General features: G+C 46.9%; 1 protein-coding gene across 1 annotated transcript; it reads right to left on the minus strand.

Moving 5' to 3' along the window:
• Positions 1–1085: 1085 nt before the first annotated feature.
• RGSL1 (regulator of G protein signaling like 1) lies at positions 1086–27750 on the minus strand. The gene is made up of 19 exons (XM_033151196.1): positions 27546–27750; positions 26652–26734; positions 26158–26232; positions 23991–24120; positions 23558–23662; positions 22242–22403; positions 20234–21240; positions 18377–18439; positions 16813–17035; positions 15356–15463; positions 13416–13524; positions 12464–12657; positions 11284–11401; positions 9579–9675; positions 8302–8431; positions 7432–7600; positions 5561–5699; positions 2924–3039; positions 1086–1177 (listed from the first exon to the last, which is right to left on the minus strand). Exons 1-18 carry the CDS (start codon positions 27556–27558, stop codon positions 2947–2949), a joined length of 3018 nt encoding a protein of 1005 aa, XP_033007087.1. The 5' UTR covers positions 27559–27750; the 3' UTR covers positions 1086–1177; positions 2924–2946.
• Between the last annotated feature and the right edge of the window lie 3 nt (positions 27751–27753).

A 27753-nucleotide genomic window follows, 5' to 3' on the forward strand; every position in this document is an offset into this window, starting at 1 on the left:
CATCCCAGAATTACAGAAGCTATCCTGGGTTCTGAATGCATCTCGGAATGTCCCATTTTTTGGTCCGGTGCTGTTGCATGAACCAGCAGGCTTGCCCCAGTGAGCTGGACCAAAAGATGCTCGTTCTTTGCTCTCGCACTCTTGCACAAGTCATCTGGCTCCTGAAAGAGCTTGGGAGCAAAAATGAGCATCTGATTTTGATCAGTGGGGTGTTGGAGGGCACACCAATGCTGTCATGAGCACAAATCATCATTGTTGCACAATAAAATAATAATTATGTTCGGAGGGACCCTAGCATCTCAGCTCATATACTGTTTCCTGACCAGCTGCAGTCCGGAAGCTGAGAGAATTTACTAAGGGACCCCATTTTTGCCACTCTGTCCACCAGCCTTACTTCACCTTGGAGAAGAGTTAGACTTTGAGTACCAATCTTAGCTTGAGTCTCCAAAGTTCTTGGAAATGCATGTTACAAAGATGGATGGGTTTATGTTGGGAATTCCAGTGTCTGGGTAGACTTGTCTTGGGTTCAGTTCCTGATGCTAATTCTATCATTGAGGCTGAGTCATGCCAGCATGTTCCTGGCACCTTACTATCTCTAACATGTATCCCAGCCAATTCTGGGTCAAACTGGAAGTGGTAGATAATGTACATATAACCTGAAGTGCTGAGATAATTCAACAACTTTCGTTTTATCCCCCAACACTTGCAGCATGGCTGCAGGATTGCCCATAAGGATAAATTATACACGAAGATTGTGATGCATGTATCTTGGGCAATTGATCTGGCCATAAGGGTCCTTAACAGGAGAGTCCCGAAGGTGGCAGTTCTGTGAGAACTCCCCTGCCCCGCCACCATTGCCACAGAAGTGGCACTAGTATCAGCCCAAATCACACCTGAAATCATGAGAGTTTTTGCAGAGCGCTTCTCTACCAGTGGCGAAAGTGGTCAGGCAGGCAGAGAAGTGGTGGCAGTGGCGGCAGGTAGGGCAGCAGGGCAGGGCAAGGTGGCACTTCCCACTTTGCCTCAAGCAGCAAAACAACCGGGATCAGACCAGCTCCCATAGCACATTCCTGCAGTAACTTACACTTGTCGGCAGGCAATTCTTCTGCTTCCTCCTTAAGCTGCGGCAGGAGTAGCTCAATGCCTCTGAGTATAGTATACCTGATGACTGGATAATCTTTTTGAAATTGTAATAATAAAAAAGACAAAACATAATATTACACCAGAGGATTCCCAATCTCACCAATCACCTTTCTGAAGGTCCAGTTACCCCAGATAGGATAGATGCAAATCTCTGTGGTTGTTAAAAGCATGCCTGTTCCAATCTGAGAACACTTAAAAAAACCTGTTTGGAAGCCAGAATTTCATCCCCTTGATGGAATAGACACTTAATAATTACTTGACATGTGCTCAATGCATTTTGGGCTGGCTAACTTCTGAATAGTTTTTCTATCAATTAATGCTTGTGTGGCATCATCATGCATCTTAAGCCACAAGACTTGCGCTATGTGTAACTTCTCAGTGAGCCTGAAACTGCTGCCCTACAAACTAATTGCACAAGATTGCCAGCTTGAAGGCTACTGGAGGAAAAAAATGATTTTGATTTTGATATTATTATTATTATTATTATTATTATTATTATTATTATTATTATTATTATTAAAAATACAAAAAAATACATTTGTTAGTCAATTTATCTTGCTCAAGGCAACCCAAAGCAACTTACAGAGCAATGAGCAAAGGGGGCTAGAAAGGTGAGATGAGATTCTATGGAATAGCATAGCACCTGTTAGGTTGCTGTGGCCAGGATGGGAGGTGCAGAAGGTGGCTTTCCTTCTTTTTTTACTTTCCCTTCCTTTCCTTCCATTTATTCTCCCTACTGACTCTGCCCCTCACGCTGACCACAGTAGGAGTGATGAACTACATCAGCTCCGGGACCTGTTTAGTGGCATGTCAGGGATGGGAGGGGATTAAGGATCAAGGAGAACCAGGACCCTGACATGTCCCATTTCAGCCCACACCATCCAAGGAACATCAGCCGTGGGTCACCAACAGTGATGGAGCTTTCCACTGCCATAGGGGAAGGAAGAAACCTTTGCCAGCAGACCTCCCTCTCTGCTGACAGGGGTTGTGGGTCCTTCCACTGCACTGTCTGCTGCCTCAGCCACTCTCCCACAAGGTTGCTCCCACAAGGTTGTCATCCAATTTTCAAAGAACTTAGAATTTTTAACCATGGATTCTGACTTAGTCATAACTGGGCAACTGTGTATTGGAAGTGACTGTATATTGAAACTATGGAGCTAAGCAAATTCAACAGCAGAGTATTTCAGATGCTTTGAAATATTTAATAATAGTGTTGTGAGTTTAGGGTGTGTGCCTGAGTCCCTTCTGATTCCTGGATTCTGCAAGGATTGTAATGGCCCTAAGTATGGGTTGTGAAGGTAACAAAGGAAGTGGTTCTGTGCCAGAGAGCAAATGGGTGGGCCTCCTCCCTCAACCGGCCAATAGTTTTTGGGAGAAGCGCAGAAAGAATAAACACCATGGTGGTGCATCTGCAGCAGCACAACTGGATGCCTTCATCTGCCCCAGCTGCAACAAAACATGTCTTTCCCATGTTGGTCTCTACAGCCACAGCAGACACTCTAACTCTCCAACGGTTTACTTCACCTCCGAAGGTTCACTCTTCCATTGTCTTGTGAAAATGAGTCTCACACTGCTCAGAGAATGGGGAGGCGTGCAACAATCTAATTAAATATGACATGGTCTAAAATGTCAAGAGATGGTATTTATTCTGCATTATTGGAATATATGGACACATGAAGACAAACATGCACAAACGCACACACACTTTCTGGTCTAATACATATGTCATAAGGTGTAACAGATGCAACAGAGTACACAGAATCTGCACACTCTTGCTTACCACCAGTGTAACAGCTGGGCCTCCTAGATAGCTTTGTTGAGACCATTGGAGGAGAAGGTTCTGTTTTCTCTGGCTTGGGTTGTTTGAAGCCCCTCATTGCCTTCCAAGTGCAATATCTGCAAGGATAGCGTTGACATTGGCACACTGTATTTAACAGTCACAAAAGATGGGACTGCACAACAAAAATAGTTGCCAAACCAGCCACAGCTTTATTGAGCCCCTGCTCATTCGGCCACAGAGCCATTCTTCCAGCCCTGGTGTCGCTGCAGCTTGCAATGGCTAAATAATAGCTGTTTGTGTTTGCATGGCCAAGCCATCACAGATTAATTTATCACATGAAACACGCACTTGCAAAACGGTCACGATAAGCTTAGCAAATTATAAGCGCACCTATTGTTTTAACCCAATGTGTCCAATACTGTGTCCAGTTCTGGGCACGACAGTTCAAGAAGGATACTGACAAGCTGGAACGTGTCCAGAGGAGGGCAACCAAAATGGTCAAAGGCCTGGAAACGATGCCTTATGAGGAACGGCTTAGGGAGCTGGGTATGTTTAGCCTGGAGAAGAGAAGGTTAAGGGGTGATATGATAGCCATGTTCAAATATATAAAAGGATGTCATGTAGAGGAGGAAGAAAGGTTGTTTTCTGCTGCTCCAGAGAAGCAGACACAGGGCAATGGATTCAAACTACAAGAAAGAAGATTCCACCTAAATATTAGGAAGAACTTCCTGACAGTAAGAGCTGTTGGACAGTGGAATTTGCTACCAAGGAGTGTGGTGGAGTCTCCTTCTTTGGAGGTCTTTAAGCGGAGGCTTGACAGCCATCTGTCAGGAATGCTTTGATGGTGTTTCCTGCTTGGCAGGGGGTTGGACTGGATGGCCCTGGTGGTCTCTTCCAACTCTAGGATTCTATGAAATCCACATCCTCCGATATCTGCTCAATAATTTGACTCCTCTTGAATTTGATTTTTTAAATTTTGTTGTTAAAGTTGCAAAAGGCAACTTTGGGTCAGGTTCAATGAATCTGTTTATAATCTACACGCAATGGCTTCATCCATTGCCATTATAGTAATAATGTACACACTTTGCCTTTCTAATCTACTTACTTCTTCCAGTAGAATAATAAAACTGGAAAGATACTCATAAAAGCAGAATGATAAAGAGTCCTGTTCAGCACACCTTCAGCAATAAAATTTCGGATCTGAACGACCTGTGAATCTGTGAGGTTAACCTGGACACAGAAGAAGAGGCCATATCAGGAAGCAGATGGCAACTGCATCAAGCCTCAATTAGAAAGAAACAAAACATTTCATAGCACAGCTGATGTCACTGGCTCCCATCCTTTGGGATCCTACCTTTCAACTGAGGGCTGAATGCAAGGACCTGCATGTGAGGCTTTCTTTGGGGAAAACAGACTTACAATACTAGGGTGGTCACAGCTGACCTTTTATCGTCGGAGTGGATCTGGTTTCACAGCTTCCCTTCCACATCTACACACCAGAAATTTAAGCAGTGGATCATCCCTCAGTCTGGCTCTGTATCATGCCTCTGTCAAGACCAGCCTGGAGTCCAATGAAGCCTCCTTAGAAGATGGCCCCATTTTCAAGCCTAGCTCTCATGAGATTCTAGGAAACTCAGTGGACACTGACAACCCTCTTGAGACCATCACCCAGGAAGGTGCCTCACTTGGGAAAGCTACCCCTGCCCACTCAAAATGGTGCCACTGCCACAGAACATTGCCAACACTATCAGAGATCACCTCTGTTGCTATCAAACTGAGTGCATATACTGTTGGAAGTGCTGGGATGCAGCTCAGCTTGCACTGTAGACTGATGTATCTCCATGAGAAAGGGGAGATGGGGAGAGGAACCTCCAGACTTTCCAGTCTGTCCTTCTGATCTTCCTTCAGTGTTAGACTACCGGTAAACTCTTAGCATTGCTGACTTCACTTCCTGTGTCCATTCCCTTTCTTCTTCTCTGTGTGTTCCTCATGACAACAGGCATGATTTGATTCTACCCTTGAGATACAAGAGCAAGAATGGCTTATTGCATCTCCATCTTAGCCAGAGAGAACTAGGGATCTTTCCTATCAACGTGTATTTCCAGTAACAAATACCACCTTTCTTTTCCCTCCAAAATCCAGAGTCTCGGCATGATTGTATCCAGGGGAGTCTGTCTCCATTCATCTTCTGCCACCATTCTACTCCAAATGCTACCATTCACTATGGCGCTTAGCAGAATTCCCAATGGCTTCATTTTGTGCCCAACTGTCTTAGAAAACTTATATTTGGCAAAAGAGTTTAAAGGTGAATGTTAGAAAGTATAAGTAATATGGAGCTAATTGGCAATAACTGTGAATTAGGGTTTAATTTGGATCAACGGGGGGGGGAGGGGAATCGGGGAAGTCTGTAAAGATGATATGTACAAGCTAACTGATTAAATTGGGAAAGAATTGATAATTACCCCAGTGGGAGGGGTGTGTGATTTTTTTTTTTTTTTGCTCCCTTTGGTGAGAGAAAGGGGAGTTTTGAAAATTTAATCATGTTGTATTTTGTTTAAAATTGAAAAATCTTAATAAATATTTTTTTTTATTTTTTTAAAAAAAACTGTCTTAGAAAACTTGGCTCCAGCCTCTTACCCTCAGTTTAGGTGGGATATCTGAATTCAAAAAGAGCTTGTTGATGGTGGCCACTTTGCTCTTCAGAAAGGCAATATCTTTCTCGGTGTATAACCCAAGGGAGGACAGGACTGCCACGGAGTCAGCGAGGTAAAAAAACCTGCGGCAGTAACAGAAAGACACAGAGCAGAAGATGGAGAGATGGGTGGGCAGTGGGAATGCTGGTATGTTGGACACAACACAAAAGCTGAGGCAGGATCTCATCATCACAATTGGCGGCTGGAATCTGGACACTGGGCTCAGCCTGGCTATTGCAGTACAGGCAATATCTGGGGTCAATGAGAAGGATCTTTATCTGGGTCGTTCTCATGCTGATAATAGGAAAGCAGGTGTATAAACTCAGGACTAATTCCAAGATGGCCCCTGCTAGTCATGTAGACCAATGAGCTCTTCCATTGTCACCATTAAGCACCTGATGGTACATGGCTGGTGGGAAGCATTCAGTAAAAAAAAAACCAACAAACCCAACAACATAAGCAATATTTCTGGCTGAATAGCAGGAAGCAGAGAGTAAGAATAAATGGACAGTTATCCCAATGGAAGGATGCAGAAAATGGAGTCCCACAAGGATTGGTGTTGGGGCCTGTCCTTTTAGCTTGGCGAGGTTGCCAAGTTTGCTGATGATACGAAATTGCTCAGTGTGCTTATATCTAAAAAGGATTGTGATGGGCTCCAAGAGGATCTCTTCAAACTGCACGAACAGGCAGTGAAATGGCAAATGCAATTTAACGTAAGCAAGTGTCAAGTGATGCACATTGGGACAAAAGAAAATTCCCAATTTCACATGTGTGCTCATGAGATCTGGACTGGCAATGACTGACTTGGAAGGAAACCTTGCGGTCATGGTGAAGACGTTGGCCTTGTGCGTGGCAGCTGTTAAAAGAGCAAATGCCACACTAGGTATTGTTAGGAAAGGGACGGAAAATTAAACTGCTGATATCGTAATACCAATCTATGGTGTGACCACACCTGGAGTACTGTACCATGTTGGTTGCCTTCCCTCAAAAATGTATTACTGTATAGAGTTAGAAAAGAGCAACCAAAATGATCAAAGGTTACAACACTTGGGACTTTTTAGTTTAGAGAAAAGGTAAGTGAGGGGAGGCATGATGTATCTGCATAAGATTATTTGTGGTATAAAGAATAGGGGTAGAGGAAAGTTTTTCTCCCTCTCGTAATACCAGAATTCATCTAACGAAGCGGAGCATTGGAATATTCAGGACAGACAAAAGAAAGTACTTCTTCACATACCACATAGGTTAATTTGCAAAATATAGCGATGGCCACCAAATTGAATATATATATATATATATATATATATATATATATATATATATATATATATGAGATTAAAAGTGGAGGACAGGCTATCATGGCTCCTAGCAATGACTGGCTATGTTCTACCTCCCCTGTCGGAGGCCCTATGCCTGTGAATGCCAGTTGCTGTGAATCACTGGTGGAGAGAGGGCTCTTGGGCTCAGGTCCCTGCTGGTGGGCTTTCCATAGGTAACTAGTTGGCCATGTTAAGTATAGGGTGCTGAACCAGATGGCCTTTACCTGATCCAACTGGGCTCATTTTTATATTCTTAATATAATCCAAACTGGCATTTTTACCAGATGGCCCTAAATGGTAATACTTACAGCACAAGGCACAAGGCACCACTGCCTTGCTATGTGAGGGACAATTTAGATGTGATTATAACATACAAATGCTTCTGTTCAGAGATTTGCCCCATTAAATGTCTGCTCTGTTCACACACGGAGTCTCCCTTGATAAGTCCAAGAGGTGTGCAAGGCATGGCAGGAGAAATAACAGAGGCTTGCTCACTCACTTCTCCATCTCCAGGTAAAAATAGAGATCGTTGACCAGGAAGTTGACTGAGATGAGGCGGCCAAAGAGCTTGCGCCTCACATGCAGCACGTCAGCGTCTTCTGACGCGGCGCCGTAACGCCCACTCATTCCACTGAAGCTCGCACGGTTCTGAGGTGAGGACTGAATATCTATGAAAGAAAAGGGGGGCCCCAGTCACAGCACCTCCCACAACTATCTGCAAGCCACCAGACATATTAAAAAACGCAACACGTATGTTCCACATAAGTTAATCTGCTTTGATACTTGGGAGTTGGGCAGAGTTTCACTGGGCTTGGAGAAAAATATCACTCAGCCTTCACTTTATATACCTGATCTTAGTTCTCTGGGAAGTGGAGTTCCTGGTTTTTGGAGCAGCATACTCCTGATACTAAGTTAGAAGCAAGACATGAGAACAGAGCTGGGCTGGGTAGAGCCATGCAAACACTGCAACTTTTTGCACAGGACTCTGAGAATAATAATAATAATAATAATAATAATAATAATAATAATTTATACCCCGCCCATCTAGCTGGGTTCCCCCAGCCACTCTGGGCGGCTTCCAACAGAATATTAAAATGCAATAATCTATTAAACATTAAAAGCTTCCCTAAACAGGACTGCCTTCAGATGTCCTGGGCCTTTTTAGTTTAGAGGAAAGATGAGTAAGAGCAGACAAAAGAGGAGTGTACAGTATACAATTCTGAAAGGTGTGGGGGAACTCCACGGGTAAATGTTTTCCCTCCTACTCTCATGACACTAAGCAAGCACAGGAAATAAAACCAAGGAGGTTACTCCTGTCAGCTGCCCAAAGGCCAGTCATGTGGGAACAAGAGACGTAGAAAGCACGCACTTTCCTTCTCGCTTTTCAGTTCCCGGTGGAGGAAATCTTCAAAGCGTTTGCGCTGCACAACGTAACTCATTGCCTTTCGGAACTTGCAGACGGTCCTGATGAAAGTACCAAGAATATTCCAGTACCTTCTCTGTAGAAGAGAACAACGTTACGTACAGCCCATGGTAGCCACAGTAGTCTCTCGTAACAAGAAGAAGAAGAAAAAGAACCTTAAAGACCCAAAGATCGATTGCAGTCTGTTTCATCAGGTGCACAAAGCATTAACCAAGGGTAATGTTAATATCAGGACAGATGTAATGCAGTGCCATGGAAAGCTCTGAAAGGAGACTGAAGGGGACACATGTGGGCGAGGAGAGGGAGGGAAGGGAGCCTGTGGGTGCAGAATCCTGAAAGTGGCAATGGGCATGTCCACAGTGCAGCAGTCCATGTGGATTTGCAGCTGCCAGTCTCCCCGTTAAGTGTGGGGGTGTTCACATGACATCTTCCCCATCCCAGTGTTTTCACAGACCTTTCCCCACTTTAAATGCACAACCCCCCCCCAAAAAAAAATCCTGGCCATTTTGGAGTTTCCAAGGATCAACATGCACACACTCTGCAGTTAAAGGGGGGAAGTGTCCAATAAAACACTGGGGGAGTGCATCATGTGTCTGTCCCTACGTTAATGGGGGTGGGGAGGGAAGGCAGGTGCAAACCCACATTTTGTTCTTCTGTGGACAAGTCGAATGTTAGATTTGCACTGGGCCTGGGCAGAAGGTGCTTGTGTGCTCTCCAGGGGCTGCTGTTTGGGGAAAGGAGTGGGCACTCTCCCTTCCACATAGAACCACAAGTCCCTTTGCACTTAAGATCTGGAGCTCCCCCCCCCCGAACCCGCAGCCCCACTTTCTCCATGATTGGAGCACATCCAGTTTTAGAGACATGCATCTGATTCTGTTCGTCTTGGCTGATCCAATCAAAAGCAACCTCCAGATTTAACGGTTCACCTCCAAATGTGTCTCAGTTTCATGGCCCAGCAATGAGCGGGGTGAACATGGGGATCAAGAAATCAAGAAATTCCTTTTAGCAAATTGTGTCTTCTCAAACATGTAGTCAATGCTTCACTATCACAAACGATCAGCTTTGATTAGTTAACAGAATTCCCAGCGTATTGTGAGCTGGGCAAAAGGACACAAGCCTTTAGACGGGCCAGCTCAGGAGCTCACAAGTGTTTCATATAAAACATGGTCTGGATCTATGGCAGGAGCATACAATCCAAATCCTGCTCCACATTCCTCACTCACCATCTTTTCTTTCATCAGCGAGGACCTCCTTCCCACCCTCCCACCTGCAGTAATGGAGAGGTCACTTTCAGGATATAAGCCTTGATACAGTTGAAACCTGCCAGGATGAAACCAAAAGGAGAGAGAGAGATAGGTGAGGCAGTTACTTTGCTCCCCCTTATAAGCATAGTCCACCCTATTCTGCTCATCTGTTTATCTCAGTGGGATATTTAAAGTGCAGTCAAACCAGATAGATAGGCACATGATAGAAACTAAAGTTCAGAGTTTTCCTGTAAATTTGCTAGAGAGAACTCTGTGAGAGAGACTCCCACTGTGTCCTGATAGGGGGAGGGCATAGCTATTATATTCTCATGCCCACCTGGGCACACTCCTTCCATCTCTTTCTGCTCTGCCAGCCATGTGAGAACATCTGTCTGTCTGAGCTCCATTGCTCAGACTCCATTTTAAACTAGACTACAATATGTCTTTGTAACTGGATTACCATGTTAAGCCTGCCTGAACAAAGCTACTGTATCTGTTACTCTTCAACAAGTATTCAGAGTGAGTAAATCTTATTTTTGCCTTCTACAAGACTGTGTGGTTGTTATTTTAAGGGGGAGAAAAGAAAGAAAGGAGGGAAATAGCAGGAAAATCCAGTTTGCCTTAAAGCATCCTGGATTACTTAATCTAAAAGGCTAAAACTAGCCTACCTGAGCTTCCCTTATGAGCTGCAAAGGAATGGCACTCTGCTGAACATCTAACTTAAACCCATATTTATTTATTTTTATTTAGTAATTTATATAGAGTATATAAACTGGGCACCATTGTTTGGAAAGGCAATATAGATGTACACAAGAAATAAATAATGAATTTGATAAACCAATGTACATGGTGATTCACAGAGCTGGATATGGGGAAAGATTAGTCCTTGGCCAAAGAAGCTTCAGCTTTAGCCTTGTTGTAATTGTTGGTGCAAAATATGTATATAAGCAGGAGAATTCCTGGGTCCCAAGATCCAAGTTTGGGACAAGTACTCTTTTGTGGGAGAACCCCAGCAGATATATAAAGTCACAAAATATGCAGCCAAGTAAGGTGTGGAAATATAGGCTGTTGGACCTTTAAAATATGCCCTTTAAAGTGAGTTCCAAAATGTCCCCTTAAAAAGCCTCTTTCCAAAGTTTCCCTTTTCCCACATACCATACATTTGGTAACTTGGGAAAAATGATTTACCTACAATTCTCCAAAGGTCAGATTCATGTGCTTCAGAATAGTTACAAATGCAGAAAAACTTAGCTTAGTTACAAAGTTCATAAAAGATTCTAAATTATCTGTATAGGAACTCAAGAGAGCCGTGTGAGAGCCTTGCAGCTGAGCTGGAGCAACCAGCTCAAACCTCTTCACACTCTGAACTTCTCAAGTAGACTGGGGAAGAACAAAGGCTTCATTACCTAGTTCTTCCCAAAGTGAGGGGAAGTGGACATAGCTAAGCCTGGCAGGACAGTTTACTCTATGGTATTAACCCCTTAATGTGTCAATTGAACTTAAACATATTGGTTATATGAGGCTGGTTATTCCAAAGTAATCACTACCACACTCCAGGCCATAAATGTGATGGAATTGTTCTGTTTTGATAGTATTAGAACAGAACATTTCATTGCCAGCCTTGTCAATTGTATCATTGCCCATTCCACTGTGCTGGTCATATTTGCATTTCCCGTTTACTCACCATTTCTCTTCCAAGACCTTCATGACAAAAAATTGTGCTGTGACCAACATGGAAACAGTCACATTAGCTGCCCTTGGAATCTCTCTGATAATATCAGCATCGCAATCCAACAGCTTTTCTGGGTGGGTAAAAAAAAGAAAAGGGGGGGGGGGGACAAGGAACACAGACTTTCCAAAAGAGCCTTCTATTTATTTTTGCCTTTGAGCAATACTGAGTAAACTTGGGCCAATACATTAAGATCATTAAGAAGTGGTAATTGATACAAAGAGGATGGCCACCTGTCTGTGTTTTCCAGCCAAAATTACCAGGAGAGCTTCACCACACATCAGGAATCACACGTATGACAAAATGCTTCTTTCGAATGCTTGTTTGCTTTCTAAGCAGGGAATCTAATGCCCAAACTGAATTTTCACTCATGAAGACCTTCAGAGTGGCTTAATTTGAGGAGACAAAAACAATCTGAGTTGGGGAGGGGTGGTCCTTCTAATTTGTTGGTCATTTTTGGAGCTGTTAGCAGCCCGGCCTCAATGTATGAGTGTTCCTTCCTTTTTCATTATGTGATCCCAGCCAAGCAGGGACCACATCAGAAGCACGATGATGTCAGAGGGAGGTTTATCTTGACAAGTGACATCGGAATGCACAATGGAACAAGCAACACAGCTGCACCTGGAGCTGCATGCCAACGCTCATTCAAGGGCACACCTGAGCTGATGCTCCTCCTTCAGATCCACTGTCCTTTGCTGCCATATATAGTGCAGCAATCAGGGAGCATCAACCTGGACATCTCCTTGATCAAGGCTAGGCAGTTCCACAAACAAGGGCAGAGCCTAGCTGCTCCTTAGGTAGACCTTGTCCTGACCTGAAAGTATTAAGTAGATGAGATCCAGAGGCACCGAGGAGCTACCTGGGATAGGGGTGGGTGGCAGAGCCATGCAGGGACCTGGGACACGAATGCTGCCCTTGCTTCCTTCACTTGCAGCCTCAAGGGTCCTGGTGCACAGACCAGGAGTCTCCAAGGTGGGTAAGGCTGGTGCACAAGGCAGGTGGAAGCTCCTGTCATTGGCAGGTGAGGGGGCAAGCTCACACACCTTGCAATTCAAGGGAGTATCTATAGCCTGCGGGTTGATGTGTTGGGTCTTGTGGGCAAGAGTGGGGTGCAATTGGAGCCTGGCTTGCATACCGGGTGGGATACTGTGGAAGAAGAAAGTCCTGACGCAGTCATTGATCTGAAGGCGCTGAATCCTGGGGTTCCCCTCGTTCTTGAGTTCTTCCACGGCTATCCAGAAAAGGAGTAGGGCTTCAGCGTTGTTCATCTTCAGAAACTGCCTGAAGTAATCCACGTGGGTGGAGTTCTGCAGCACTTCTGAGAGTGTCCTATAATGGTACGGGGACATTAGGCGCTGCTGAGGCCACCAGCTCTTTCACCTAAATCACATATTTTTATACACAGGTCCCAGGTTGTGAATGATGATGGGAAATAGGGACAGAGATACCCTTCCCTGTCCTCCGAGACACTGGATCCTAAGAACTGTCACCATTGCCTGAAGAACCCCAACCCCAAAGGGACCTGCAAAATTCTGCACAGTGTTTAAGAAAATCTCCACTTCAATTTAAATAATGCTCCTAAGTCTCAGGAAAGACAGTGTGATATAGTTCTCTTATCATTTCTTGTATACCACTCTCTCCTGGTTTAAACAGTCTTGCAAGTTTCTGAAGTGTTGCAATCTTTGCACTGTAATGTAACCCGTTGCATGTTTTCACAGAAGTAAGTGCTTTGTGCTCAGGATGACATTATTCCATCCTGGATAAGTGTCCAAAGAACAACAGCCTTAAACCTTTCAAATCTATTCGACAAGAGAGGATGTTATGGGAAATGTGCAGACCATTGGCCTGTACTGCACTCTGCCTCAACTCTCTGAAAAATCTCTTTCTGTTCTCAGTCTATGAACAAACTGGAAGATGGCCTTGGTAGCCCAGAATGGGCAGTTAGTGAGGGCCAAACCAGACATGACATTGACAGCATGAATTTGGATGCAATAACAGCATCCCCATAATGAACCTCCTGTCTGACTTGGCCCTGAGTGTTGGAGCTAAGTGGCAGGTCATATCTCTAAAGCATGATGACGTCATACCTGGGCCTCTGGAGGGGCTTTCTTGAGGCAGGCCCCTTCCTCATGAAGGACAAACTTGATCGGGTCCAGTGGAGATTCCTTTTCATAGATAGCGGACGACTGAACACACCTGCAGGGGGAAAGAAGTGCTGCCCCAGGTGAATGCAAGCTCCTTACAATTAGCCACAAGAGGCGGTCTTCTGCCAGCAAGCGGTGCTCCACTCAAGACCACCACCACAGTGACCTCATGAAGACCACCACAACAGCACAATGAAATTCTGCCTGCATGGAAACATTCTTTCTTCACCCTTATTCCTTCTCAGAGCACAGCCAGACAGGGGTGTCGCTAGGCGGGGCGGTACGCCCCGGGTGACAGGGGAGGGGGGGTGACAAGCGGCGGCCCCTCCCGCCACTCCCATGCGCCGCCGCTCCCTCCGTCACTTCAGGAGCAGCAGCGCACGGCCAAGTGAGCACCCCGTCCGTGCAGCGCTGCTGCTCCCAGGGTGACCGGCGGCGCGTGGGAGTGGCGGGAGGGGCTGCCGCTTGTCACCCCCACGCACTGCCCCTTGCTCCGTTGCCCCGGGAGCAGCAGCGCACGGTGCGGTGCTGCTGCTCCGGGGGAAACGGAGCGAACGGCGGCACGTGGGGTGACAAGCGGCAGCCCCTCCCGCCACTCCCACGCGCCGCCGCTCCCTCCGTCACCCCAGGAGCAGCAGCACACAGCCCGACGGTGGAGTGCGCCTGCGCGACATTTCGTGCAGGCGCACTCCATCGTTGGACCGCCGCTTCCGCAGCCCCCTTTTGAGCCGCAGAGCGAAAAGGCAGCTTGTGGGGCTGCCGTGCGCGATCGGCGGGGAGCCGCCCATAGCGCTCAGCAGCCCCACGAGCCGCCTTTTCGCTCTGCGGCTTAAAAGGGGGCTGCGGAAGCGGCGGCGGCACTCCGTCGTGACGTCGCAATGTGACGTCACGATGCCCCGCCACCGGGGCGTTTTCTTTTGCCACCCCGGGTAGCACGGAGCCTTCCTCCGCCAGTGCAACCAGACATGACCGCCAGACTCAGAACTGCCACTGCTCCATAATAATAATAATAATAATATTTATTATTTGTACCCCGCCCATCTGGCTGGATTTCCCCAGCCACTCTGGGCGGCTTCCAACAGAAATCAAATACAAAAATATCAAACATTAAAAACTTCCCTAAAAAGGGCATAATCTTCTTCACTCCAACCTCCCCCTTAGCTTTGCTCTGCTCTCTTCCAATGGAGGCTGGCCCTTGAGGGTGACCAGGGCACTGCCCCATGAACCTCAGCCTGCCCTCAGCCAAGCCCCGCCTGCCAGCCTTCTTACTTACACAACCAGTCCAGATTTGTAGCACTAACTAGAATCAGAGAATTGCAGAGTTGGAAGGAACCCCCAGGGTCCTCCAGTCCAACCCCCTGCAATGCAGGAATCTCAGCTAAAGCATCCATGACAGGTGGCCATCTGAGCTCTGCTTAAAAGCCTCCCATGAAGGAGAGTCCACCACTTTTTGGGGAGTCTGTTCCACTGGTGAACAGCTCTTACTGTCAGAAAGTTTTTCTGATGTTTAGTTGGAATCTCCTTCCTTGTAACTTGAAGTCATGGGTTCAGGTCCTTCCCCCCAGAGTAGGAGAAAACAATCTTGCTCCATCTGTGACAGCCCTTGAGATATTTGAAGGTGGCTCTCACATCTCCTCTAAACATGCCCAACTCCCTCAACTGCTCCTCCTGATGCTTGGTTTGCCTGTTTGCTTCCTTTCCTTCGTCCCAGTGTTGCTCTCAGCGAGGAGGCAAGATCAAATGGTTCTCTGCCCTTCATTGGCTCTGGCTCCACTTCCTGCCACCCCCGCCAGTCCCAACAGCCACCAGCCACCAGCGGTCTCTCCTCTACTACTCAAGCTGGACAAATCCTACCCTGGTATACCAATACCCCAGGGACTCACCACTTGATGAGGACTTTTTGCAGAACTCCTTGAAGTTATTGCTCAGAAGTTCCACAGCCATCTTGGGGTTTAGCCGGGCCAGCTCCTCAAATGTCATGCTGCTGTAATCTGCCTCCAGGGAGGAGAAGAAGATCACTAGGACTTTTTGGTCCCCTACAGCCAGGACAAGCTATCATGCAGGGAGAGGGTCTATGTACTGGCAGCGACACACACATGTGAATCAGGGGCTCCGGGTGAGTCAGAGCACCATGGAGCACATGATGTGCAATTCTATGTGGTGGCACATTGCCAAGGGTTTTGTTAAAAACAGCTGAGACAGGTCCAAGGTTTTATGTCATTTCAGTTAAATGCAAACGCTCCCTACATGCCACCTATGACATAGGAGCACATTGGTCTCCTCAGACTTCCTGCAGCCTGGACTAGGAGACTAACAGCACAATCCTAACCTAACCATTGCTACTCGGAAATAAGTTCCACTGAATTCAGTGGGGAATGCACCCAGGTAAATGGCGTTAGCACTGCAGCCTAAGTGAAAAGTTAGACATAGCAACTTTATCGTTTTCCATAGGAACTGAGCCCCCCCCCCCATGCAAGCCCCTCTGCATTCTGGCCTTACACATTGCCAAAGGCTTTTCTCTGCATCTTGCACACAAAGATGCATGCCAACCCCCTCTAACCCCTGGATCCAGCAGTTGTTAAAAGCTAACCAAGTCCCTCTAACTCCCGGAATAGCCAAGCTAGCTTCCTGGTGAGGTGATGGGGGATTAAATGGAATCGAAGGCAGAGAGCTGCAGTGATGTGACCCAGAAGTAAAGCAGTGAACTGGAGAGAGAACGAGAGAGCAATGTTTGATGTCTGCTGGAATGCAAGGCTGCAGCTATGGGGAAAACAAGGTTCCTTTGGGGTGGTAATGCTGTGGGCCTCTCCCATCATACGCTCCGGTTGTATGTGTGTGTAAATAAACCAAATATCATAATGACACCATAGTCTCCTCTGTGCTTCATTTCTAAAAGGAAACGCAAACTCTGGGTAAGCGCCTGGAATCTCGCACTGCTCAGAGAGTGGGGCAGTACGCAACACTATGCCTTCTTTTGAGTCCATTGCTTCCTTCATCTGCCAGTATCAACTGCCAACAGAATTTTATCCTCTGTGAAGTAAAAACGTCTCAGAAGAGAATTACTTGAAGAAAACTGGCTGTGGGAATTTCGCCTCCACCCCCTCCTCCTAAATATTTAGCCCAATGCCTTCCTGATTTGCACTGCCCTGTAAAAGAGCAGGGGGGGGGGATTGGGGCGGGGAGACCATTTCTGCTCAGCCCTAAATCCCCGTGAGAATGCAGCGCAGCAGATATGCTCCAAGCGGACAGCCCCTGCCGCAACTTAAACCTTGCCCTCAGCCAGAGGAAATGAAACACATTGCTCTTGACTGAAGCCCTGCAGGGCAGGTCTTCTTCTCACCCGTCTTGCGCACCACGGGCTCCGCCTCCAAGAAGATCGAGCCCCCCAGGCCCAGGTCCTGAGTGCCCATCAATTGCCAGTGTTCCCCCATGAGCAGCTCAAAGTCTCTCATGCCAGCTAAGGTCTGGCACAGGTGCAAGGCCTCCGTGATTCTCCTGGCTAAGCGGCGATTCTCATCCTTCTCGTAAGGCTCTTCAGCACTATGTTTCTTTTCCTTGCCGCTCTGCAGTGACAGACAGGTGAAGACTGAAAGTATTGAGAGCAGGATTAAAGGCCAATGAGTGTTCAATTACAGATCCATAGTGGTGGGACTATGCCTTTCCAACCTCCACATTCCCTCCTTTAACTTGCTGAACTGCAGGCAAAGGTCACACCCACACCATACATTTAAAACACTCTTTAACAGCCATGGCTCCCCACCCCACCCTACAGACGTCTGGGAACTGCAATTTGTTAAGTGTGCTGGGAACTGTAGCTCAGTGAGGGGGCTCCTCAGCACCTCTTAACAAACAACAGTTCCCAGGATTCTTTAGCCATGACTGTTAAAGGGGTTTTGTTGACATCCATCTGTCTCAAGAGACAATGGAGTGTACCTATAGGGGTGAAGTCAAGCCACTGCGTTAGCAGTACCAAAGTGACCTCCCCAGGATGCAAGACTGGGCAGTGTCTGTCAGGAGACGCAGCACAGAATCCAGGGTCATTCAACCAGTGATAACCAGCTGCCATGTTACAGATTAGAAATAGGAAACTTTGTTGGAGATTGCAGTCAAATATAGCTAGCAAGCATAGGACTAGTTAGTGCCACAGCGTGTAGTTCCTAGACTTTCCTCCAGAAAAGGAGGACGTGAACCCTTGTCTTCCTGTTCCTCTCTCATACTCTGCATCATATAAAGACAGCTGTGCTTAAGTTAGCTCTGAGCTTAGAGCACATGTACAAAACTCTTTTTGCTCTATTTTCTACCCAAGACTTTTTGCCTGTATTATCCTTGCTTCTGCATGGAATAATGCATGACTGGGACCTTGAAGCTGTAAGTAAAGCATTTTAAACTTACTTAACAGTGTGTGGTCTGCTCACAGCAGAAGGGGGTAGGGAGAGAAGTGCTGTGAGTGCCTCAGAATGAGATAAAAAGGTTTAACAACCTATATTCCCAACACTACAGTGCTGGTTAACTTTTGTGAGCTTAATCTCTGCTACAGGGATTCTCTACCTGCAGGAGAGTGTGCAAAGCCTGCTGTTTTGAATCCAGGCATCCAGCCATTTTCTTTTGTTGTTCACCCACACGTGGGTCCACAGAGATTCATATTTTATTTCCCTACAAACTTGTGGCCCTCCAGAAGTCGTTGGACAGCAACTCACATCATCCTGGACCACAGACCACGCTGGGTGGGCTAATGGGTGCTAGGAATCCACCAACATTTGGAGGGCCACAGGTTCCACGTCTCTCTTATGAGTGAACACCCACCATATTCCAAACTGTGGGGGAAAATACGACCCTTTGATCAAACCCTGACAAGTGCAGGGACACCTCATGAGCCCCTCACTGCTCTGGTGGTTCCAGCTTACCACATAATACAGGAACATTTTATCATCGTGCTCAAGGAAATCCTCATAAAGGAAGCTGAGTATCTAAACAGAAAGTGAGAACAGAGTCTTATGTAGGTACTCTTTCCATTTCAAGCAAAAGGCAACAGCTTTCTAGCTTCCTGCAAGCAAGCTCTTTAAATCAATTAAACCACTCTGCAGTGTGAGAGAACTTTTTCTTCTTCGACAAATCCTATGCCACACCAGCAGGACCTTGGAAAGACATGTAGGTAAAAAGCAGTGCTGCTTTGCTACTGAAAAGGTTGGGCAACATGGCTGACTTCATTCTGAGGAACCAGGTGTTGCTGGACTCCAACTCCCAGCTGCCCCAGCAAGCATGGCTGGTGGGCAGGGATGATGGGAGCTACAGTCCAACAACATCTGGAGGGCCGCAGCTCCTCCCCCCCCCCCCTCGGCTGTGTGTGCACTTTGCCTCTAAAGTGCATTCTTTCCCTCAAAGAATCCTGGGTGCTGAAGTTTGTTGCTGGGAACTGTAACTCCGTGAGAGTTAAACTACAGTGCCCAGAATCTTTTGAGAGAATGAATGTGCTTTGGAACGCACATTTAAAGGTATAGTGTTTACGCAGCCTCTTATTAAATTAGCCTGTTTTCTTGGCACTGCAGAGTGTAAGTTCCATCTCTTCCTCTGCACCATCACTGGATTGCACCTTTCTTTGGTACCCTGGCTGTTTTTCTATTCCAAAATCCACAAAGCCCCATCTCTCAGTTGTCCTCAGCGTCTTCTTTCTGTGCTTCCATTCCATGTTATCTCCTGTTTCCTTATCCTAAGGCCTCTCTGCACTTCCTCCTCTCAATTCCTTCCTTCCTTCTTTCTTTCTTTCTTTCTTTCTCCCTCCCCCTCTCCCTTTCCCTCCACCCTCTTTTCCTGTTCCAGTGGCTTCTTCCACCGTCCTGTTCCTTCTTACAGAGTTCACTGCCAACAGCTCACAAGGCTTTTACACCCTCAACAGTTTGCACCAGTCCAGGATTCTCAGATGCAACTAAGCCACGTGATGTGTTAGGGACCAGCAGGGTACACCAGCGGAAGGGGGGGCTGGAGTTTGACTTGGGGGGGGGCTGTGATTTGTGGGGAGCTGTACCAGCCAGGAAGCAAGAATCAGAGGCAGGGGAAGCTCCAGAGCTGGAAGGTGGGGTGCAGGGTGGTTTGGGAGAGGAGGAGGAGGAGGCAGGTCAGGCAAGTGAAGGGCCAGGTGTTCCTCCACCCTCTCCCACACCACTGTCTCCCAGAACCATGAGGGGACTGAAGAGGGGTGAGCAGAGGTAGCTTCCATGCAGGCGTTGTCTCTAGTTGCAACTTCACAGCCCATCAGGGTACATAAACTGGTAAAGGGGGAGTGGTCCCCTGTTGCTGCAACTGCTCCATAGAGTCTGGGCCTAGGAATAGCTGCCTAGATGCTAGGTTGGCGTGCGTGGGCATTCAGAGCCATAGAAACGACTGTAAGTGTCCACTTTTGACAATAAAGAGTTAACTATGTGCCGCATGCATTCCTGACATGGTGTGACTGGCTGCCTACAGCAGGCTAGAAAAACCAGCGGCAACACTGCCACACAACTCTGGATCCAGGAAGGGAGGGGTTATGGGCTTAGGAGGGGCATATATGTTCCCCAAAAAGAAGTGGGAAAGGGCCATACTTGAGATATGGATATTTGGAATTCCTCCCTGTTTTGGGGAGGGGGTGCAGTTGGCATCAGGGCATGTTGTCTGTGCTAGACCCCGATTACAATGCACCTACTTTACTGGTGCCCAGGCTGACTGGGTGAAATCTCAAGTATGCTTCCCGCTATTAATTTTCATGGAGAGAAAACAAGCTTCCTCACCTTACAGATTTCTTTCTGTGCCTTTAGTACCCAGGGTATAACATGTCCAGAAGGAAGGAGGTTTTGCAGGTTCCTGAGAGTTGTTAGTTTCAGGGGGAGGTGCCAGTTGCTGTTCTGGGTGAGGTATAGCTCACAAATCCTTTCGCCCATGACATGGCGCAGAAGGATGTTCCCTTCGCCAAGGGAGCAGAGCATCATGCGCAGAAAGTCCTCCAGGTCATGCCACAGGTCTAGGAGATGCACCTCCAGGCCACAATCCCTGCGCAGCAAGAACTCCCGGAAGGGGCGCCCTGCACATTTGTCGGCAGTGAGAGCCCAAGGAAGGAAATCTAAGCACATGGGAGACTTGACGAGGGTTTTTAAGGCAAGCAGCGAAGGGAACTGGACCACAGGAGTGGAAGAGCGCAGCTTATTATAGGTGATCGCGTTAGCAAGCTCATTTGCCAGAGGAGAAGACATGAATTCGCTTGGACTGCTTTTGTAGCTTGGCGATTCATCGGAAATGCCCATTGCTGAATCCCTGATCTGATCTGCTTGAGAAGGACTGGAACTGGCAGAATGCCTTGCAGACTGCCTTCCAGAATGCCTTGCAGAATGACGGTGCTTCTTGTGTCCCGGACTGCTTCTGCGTGACCTCTTCTTCCTGCGGCCTTCTTTGTGCTTTCCTCCTTCAGAGTAGCCTTGGCCTGTTACATGATCCCAGACCTTCCTCTTGCTTTCCAAGCTGCAATAGGATTTCGTTTCGCTGCTGCTCTGCCGGATGCTCATGGGCGTCTGAGGAGACACAACCTGCTTCGGCAAACCTGCCCTGTGCAACCTTTCCTCATACTGCTCGAGAAGATGCCGGCACGCTGGCTCCTTCTCCATCTCCAACTTGCAGTGGATGTAGAAGTTTGGGAGCCAGTAGCTTTCGATCTTGAACAGGGCCACATTTTGCATCTCGGACAGGATTTCCCTCCGAGTGCGGACGTGTTGGGGGTGGTAGGGAGTCATTTTCAGAAGGGATTCTGCAAATGTTATAAAGCATTGGGGAAAAGAGGAGTTAATGGTTCATAGAGTTGTGAAAGAAGAAAATGCTCTTTCTGCTGGCGGACTGGGCTTCCTTTTAATCCTGCGTCCACTTCTGGGGTGACTGCTGTTTTAGACTGCAGTCAGATAGCAAGTTTGACAGAGGGCACCATATGAGCTCTCCATTGCCTGGAGGGTGCTCATACACTCCCCACCCCCACATAATGGGATGCATTAAGGCAAAAAGGCACCAGTCCACCCAAAAATATTAATGAAGTTTTCATTTGGCATCTTGTATCAAAGAGGGAGTCTGAATAGCCAGTGGCGGAATCATAGAGTTGTAGTGTTAGAAGGGACCCCAAGGGTCATCTAGTCCAACCCCCTGCAACGCAGGAATCTCAGCTAAAGCACTTGTGCATGCCATCAATGGTCTCACAAGTTGTCAAACTTCCAATGGCTGAGGCACCGTTTTTCTCTGACTTACACGTTAATCATATGCATGCATATATTTTTTTTTAAAAGCATGTACAGGTAAAAATTATCTGTCCTCTGAGAAGCCTATACCCTGTGTTCCAGGGTGAGTGGAGTCACTATTGTGGCCATGCCTTCTGGTAGTCATGAAGGAGAGCCCTAGCAACAGCTGTCAGCCACTGTGGCTAGATGGAACTTCTGGGTTCAGAAGCAGGAAAAAGAAGAGATGTTGCCTTCCTGGAAGCACGTGACCGGCCTTTTTAGGAAGCAGTGTGCTAGACTCAATTGACTTTTTTGAAGGAAACTAGCCAAGCAGTGTCACATGCAGAGACACAACAGGTGACTTCCATTCCCTCCACAGGCAGGTGATTCTGTGGGGAACCATGGAAAGATGCAGTGAGGAGTCACTGATTTAAAAAAGGGCACTTGGGGTTGCCAGGAACCTTTAATTATATAATTAGTTCTCTTGCAGCATCACAACACTGCCATTCTCTTCCAAAGCTAACGCCTATGAGAGTGTGTCTCTTACCAATGGTTGTGTTGCAGAGGATGACAACTGTGGAGCCCTCCTGCAAGTGAGTAGCCATCAACACCTGCATCAGGGACTCGTAGAGATCTTGCTGGGATTCATCTGTCTCGTCAATCCCAAGTATCCTTTCCGTAGCGAGCCAGAACTTGGTCAGCTCTTCCCCTGTAGATTAGACGTAAAGTTAGGACTACACGTTCCAGGCAATATCTGTAATGTACTGCTGGGAAGGAATAGGATTTTCAGCTGATTCTTGTGGAGGGTTTGGTTGTGAAGCTTGGATTGCAAAATGGTTGCTTTCTGCTTTAAAGGCTCTCCTCCACTGAAGGGGCAAAAGCTCACAGGGACGCTAAAAGTATACAGGGATAGTTTGCTTAGAAGGGGTAAAGGTAAAGGTAAAGGGACCCCTGACCATTAGGTCCAGTCAAGGACGACTCTGGGGTTGCGGCGCTCATCTCGTTTACTGGCCGAGGGAGCCAATGTTTGTCCACAGACAGTTTTTCCAGGTCATGTGGCCAGCATGACTAAGCCGCTACTGGTGAAACCAGAGCAGCGCACGGAAATACTGTTTACCTTCCCACTGGAGCGGTACCTATTTATCTACTTGCACTTTGATGTGCTTTCGAACTGCTAGGTTGACAGGAGCTGGGACTGAGCAACGGGAGCTCACCCCGTCGTGGGGATTCAAACTGCTGACCTTCTGATCAGCAAGCCCTAGGCTCTGTGCTTTAAACCACGCCGCCAGGGGTATGGAAGGTTAAAAACATTCCTCTCCCTGCAACCCCCCTTGTGCTGCTCACCAGACTAGGGAACAGCTGAGAGCAGTGAAAAGGAGGCTGGACTACAGGGGTAGGGGAATTATTCTTCATCTGGAGGCCTAGTCCTTTCTGTTGTTCAGCTGATCAGTGTGTTGTGGGCCACATATGATTAATAAGGTAAGGACCCCCTGGACAATTAAGTCCAGTCAAATTTGACTATGGGGTGCAGCTCTCATCTCACTTTCAGGCTGAGGGAAGACAGCAAGACAAACAATTGAGCCAGAAGTTGATTTGCTATTGCAAACATATATTTGTATCATGCAAGTTGCAGAACTGAATGGAATCAAGGATCCCACCACAGCTAAAGAGTTTGCTGTTGAGCCTTTTTAAATTGTGATATCTTTACCCTTAGAGAATGATAGACTGTGCAGAGGCAGGTTCTTATCAGATATATCCATAGAAGGAGCTGGACAGATAATCAAAGAGAGGGGTGCAGAGTCTTGGGTTGCCATTTGTTTTCCACTGTGTGATTTCTGTGTGCCGCGCTTCCTGTTTTCTTACCTGCCATTCCTTGCATGAAGGCACGGAAGCGCCACATCCCCCTGCTGCCCCCAATGCACTTCTCCAGAAGCCACTGGTCAGCCTTTATCCACCTCAGCATCTCCGCTGCAGAGCAAAAGCAAAGCAACACATTGAAAAAGTGTATTGGCAGGGCGAGTTGCCAGAAGGAGGCGCACAAGACACCACCCAATTGGTGTAGCCTTTTATTCTCCCAAAGATATCCTGCAAGGCAGCAGAGGTTTAGTATCAGGGTTTTCCTTCTCCTAGATGGGTTCCCTTCCCAGGCGGACGAGGAATCTGCTCCCTGTTGGATACTTGGGGTTTTTGTGAGTTCTACATTAGTTTGGACAATCACTCAATTTCCCTGGTTGTTTTTTTTTTCTGGCAGATACTGTTTGGAATGTTTCTTTTAGCATTTAATGTCAACCCTTACCTGCCTCTGGAGACCGGATGAAACTCAGGAGCTCTTCACAGAGAAGGTAGTGCAGGCACAAGTTGGTTTTGCAGAAGTAAGGCAGTCGGTGTTTTTCCATCCAGTTCATCAAGCCTTTGTGCTTTGATACCTGTATTGGCCCAAAACAATGTGCTTAATTGAGAACAGATGTGTGAGAGAAAGTCACCAGTTCACATTTAAAGGTGAACCTTCCTAATTTGCACTTTCGGAAACAATGCAAGAACCAAAACACAATCACTCTTCAGAATTCACAGTGCTCCAAATTTTGCAGTGCAGTTTTCCGACCTAGTAACATGTACAGGAATGCATATACTGGGCTAAATGTATGTAAAAATGCATATATTAGTGAAAGTAACATACAAAAATGCATTATATTACGTTAAGGCATTTTATGAGGTTTTTTTGGGAATAGATGTGGAAATGTGGAGAATTGAAGACTGGGAAAAAGAAAAAGAAAGAGGGAGAGACAAAAACTGACAGATTCACTCACCCCTAAAGAAAAAAACTGTATTAATCTATATATATAAAAATGTTCCCATTGCGTGCGCGTCTGACCCCACCTTGCTCCGTAACCACTGGGCCAAATCACATCAAATTTAGGAGAAAGCCTAACATGACCATGGGGGAAGGATCTAGCATAATAAAAATTAAAAAAAAGCCCACACCTGTCATGCCTAAAATATAGAATAAAGGCAAAAAAATAAATAAATTGGTGCACGCATTACGTGTCACCAGCAAGAGAACTGAAGACTTTGAACAACAACCAATAGAAAGGCTCATCGCAGGGCAGCGTCACAGACTGTGCGCCAAACAAGAAACCTCCTTCACCTCAGTCAGCCATTTTCAGACAGCAGGGAAACCCCCCATTAATCTCCCTAGCCCCAGCCTGTGCCAAGGGCCTTAACAGGAAGGCCTAAACTCTTCTTAGTAGTTTCAGCTCCAGGCAGGAAAAGGTTTTTAGGCCCGGGCCATACCATTCCTTATGGCGGGGGGGGGGATGTAGGATGAGGAAGCTCAGCAACTATGCTTCGCTCCCTATCCTGTCTCCACACACAATCCTTTCTGCACTGCTGTATCGCTTTACAAATGAAACTCCAGTTATCAGAAGAGGAAAAAGTGCCGCACACAAATGTATAAGGACCCTCCCAGTTCCCCACCACCCCTCCTGGCATCCTTATGGTCCCTTCTGACCCCAGGCTCAATGCCAGAGCGGACTGTACCATGCATCAGGTTTCCAGAGGGGGGGGGAGGAGATAGTAAAAGTTCAACAGGAGAAGCTGTGGGGAGGAAGGTGAAAGTGGGGGGGGGGGGGGAGAGAGAGAGGTGCCAGGCAAGAGTTCAGTGGGAGAAGCTGTGGGGAGGAAGGCAAAAACAGGAAATACGGAGAGGAGGCAGGCGAGAGTTCAACGGGAGAAGCTGTGGGGAGGAAGGCAAAAACAGGAAATACGGAGAGGAGGCAGGCGAGAGTTCAATGGGAGAAGCTGTGGGGAGGAAAGTGAAAGCGGGGGGGAGGGAGACAGAGAGGTGCCAGGCAAGAGTTCAACAGGAGAAGCTGTGGGGAGGAAGGCAAAAACGAAATACGGAGAGGAGGCAGGGGGAAGTTCAATGGGAGAAGCTGTGGGGAGGAAGGCGAAAACAGGGAAAGACAAGTAGGAGGCAGGCAGAAGTTCAACGGGAGAAGCTGTGGGGAGGCAAGCGAAAATGGGAAATACGGAGAGGAGGCAGGCGGGAGTTCAACAGGATAAGTTGTGGGGAGGCATGCACTTTCTCTTTTACATCTTTTCCATTTCACAAAATGAGCCACAGCAACGCGTGGCCGTGTCAGCTAGTAAAAAAAAATAAAAATGAGCTTTTTTAAAAAATGGTATGAGCTTTCGTGTGCATGCACACTTCTTCAGATATCTTCTGTTTCAGTGTATCTGAAGAATTGTGCATGGACACGAAAGCTCATACCAAGAACAAACTTAGTTGGTCTCTAAGGTGCTACTGGAAGGATTTTTTTTATTTTTTATTTTGTTTTGACTGAAGAAGTCTATTTGATTATGTGTCAGATTCCTGGGACTTCAAGTTAATATCAGCAATACCATCAATGCCACTCATCCCCCTGTGCAAAAGGCTGCCAGCTTTGGAATATATTGACATTTACCAGGTTGCATGGTAATTCTGGCCAAAGATACCATTGACGAGTGCTGTGCATGAAAACGGGGGTCTGACCAAACACCTGTGGAGTGAGAGAGAAGGAGAGGGAGAGAAAGATACAGAAAAACCTGGTTAATGAAGTCTCTCCTTTTATCTCCAGCTCTAGTTTCTACTGGGATATAGTCATTGCTTTTTAAAATGATAGTACTGTTACACACCACCCCAATCTCTGAACAATGCGAGACTCCAGGGGTTCCAGGCACTTACTCGGGATTTCTTCCTTCCTTGAATAGGAGCTTGGGGAAGGGTGTTGCAAGCACTGGAAAGCAAAGCAGGTAATGTGCAACAGGTGAAGGCATCCCTGCCCGCTCTCTGGTTCGTACAGCAACGTGTAAACACAACTTGAAATGTAGCAGGGCAGGTGACAACCTCACTGCCTTTTAAGTCACTAATATGTAATATTTACATAGCCAAGTATACTGAGTATTAGAGGGAACTTACAGGGAGATTCAGGAATGTGTTGAAGAAGTCGGCAAAGATTTCATTTTGCATCAGAACTGTCAAGTGTTTCTTGGCAATCAGTTCTGCAAAGAAGAAGGGCGTGGTTGCGGTGACCAAGCAGAAAATGGAAGTTTGGCTTCGAAACAGTAAAGTTATCCACCGAATTATTTGCACTCACCATTACTCCAAAAAGGTTGTCTTTTGAGGAAGCAGGTTTGTTGGGTAACACCTCCCAATTGCAACACATGAATTTTGCAGTATGTGACTGAATATCATATATGGTATATGACAACAACAACAACAAACTCCCTCCCACAAATACATTTTAAAGGCCAAAGGCCTGGTTATAGAGGAACATTATTGCCGGCGCCTAAAGATACTCTATTTAGTGAAGGTGCCAGGCGAGCCTCCCTGGGGAGAGCATCCCATAAGCAGGGAGTCACCACAGAAAAGGCCTGTTCTCCTGCCGCCACCTTCCAGACCTCTTGTGGAGGAGGCAAATGAAGAAGGGCCTCAGATGACAGTCTCAGGGTATGGATTGGTTCATTTGGAAAGAGACGATCCCTGATTATTCTGTTGGAATTGGTAGGAAGTGAGTCTCGTAACTGAAGGGCACCCACTGAAGATGATGAAGAGGCCTTGGTGTAGAAGACCCAGTACTGACAGCATAGTGTTCTGAGTCCCAGTTTCACACCCACGGGGGCTTCTCTTGAGAGCCTTTGGGCACACCATGGCCATCTATCAGCCCAACCTATCCCAGGGTTGTTGTGAGGATGGCTGGGCTAACGTCAGTTACACCACCCCCCTTTAGCCACTCGATGGAAAGGCATGATAAAAAAAAATACAGTGAACAAATGATACGCGCTCACACACACACACACACACAACTCTTACTCATTCTATTCATGTTGAGTCTGGGTTGAGGGTGCTTTCACTGTTGCAGCATTTCAAGGCAGTTTTGGTTGAGCTCTGTTCTGTTATGATGCGTTAGAACGGTTGTTGCTCCAGCAGGTTCCACATTCCACCAAGGCAGCTCTTAGCTGATCATGATTATTTTCCCCATTTTTGCACATCACATGAAAAATTATATTGTTTTACAAAT

Source organism: Lacerta agilis, chromosome 6 (assembly GCF_009819535.1).
Source record: "Lacerta agilis isolate rLacAgi1 chromosome 6, rLacAgi1.pri, whole genome shotgun sequence".
In the NCBI taxonomy this organism is placed as follows: domain Eukaryota; kingdom Metazoa; phylum Chordata; class Lepidosauria; order Squamata; family Lacertidae; genus Lacerta; species Lacerta agilis.

Excerpts from the sequence above, each read along its gene's own strand:
- RGSL1 (XM_033151196.1), bottom strand. Across the intron at positions 21,241-22,241 it reads CCTCTGCAACACAACCATTG|AATCCCTTCTGAAAATGACT; the intron begins GTAAGAGACACA and ends TAACATTTGCAG. Across the intron at positions 7,601-8,301 it reads ACTGAAAAGCGAGAAGGAAA|ATATTCAGTCCTCACCTCAG; the intron begins GTGCGTGCTTTC and ends TTTCTTTCATAG.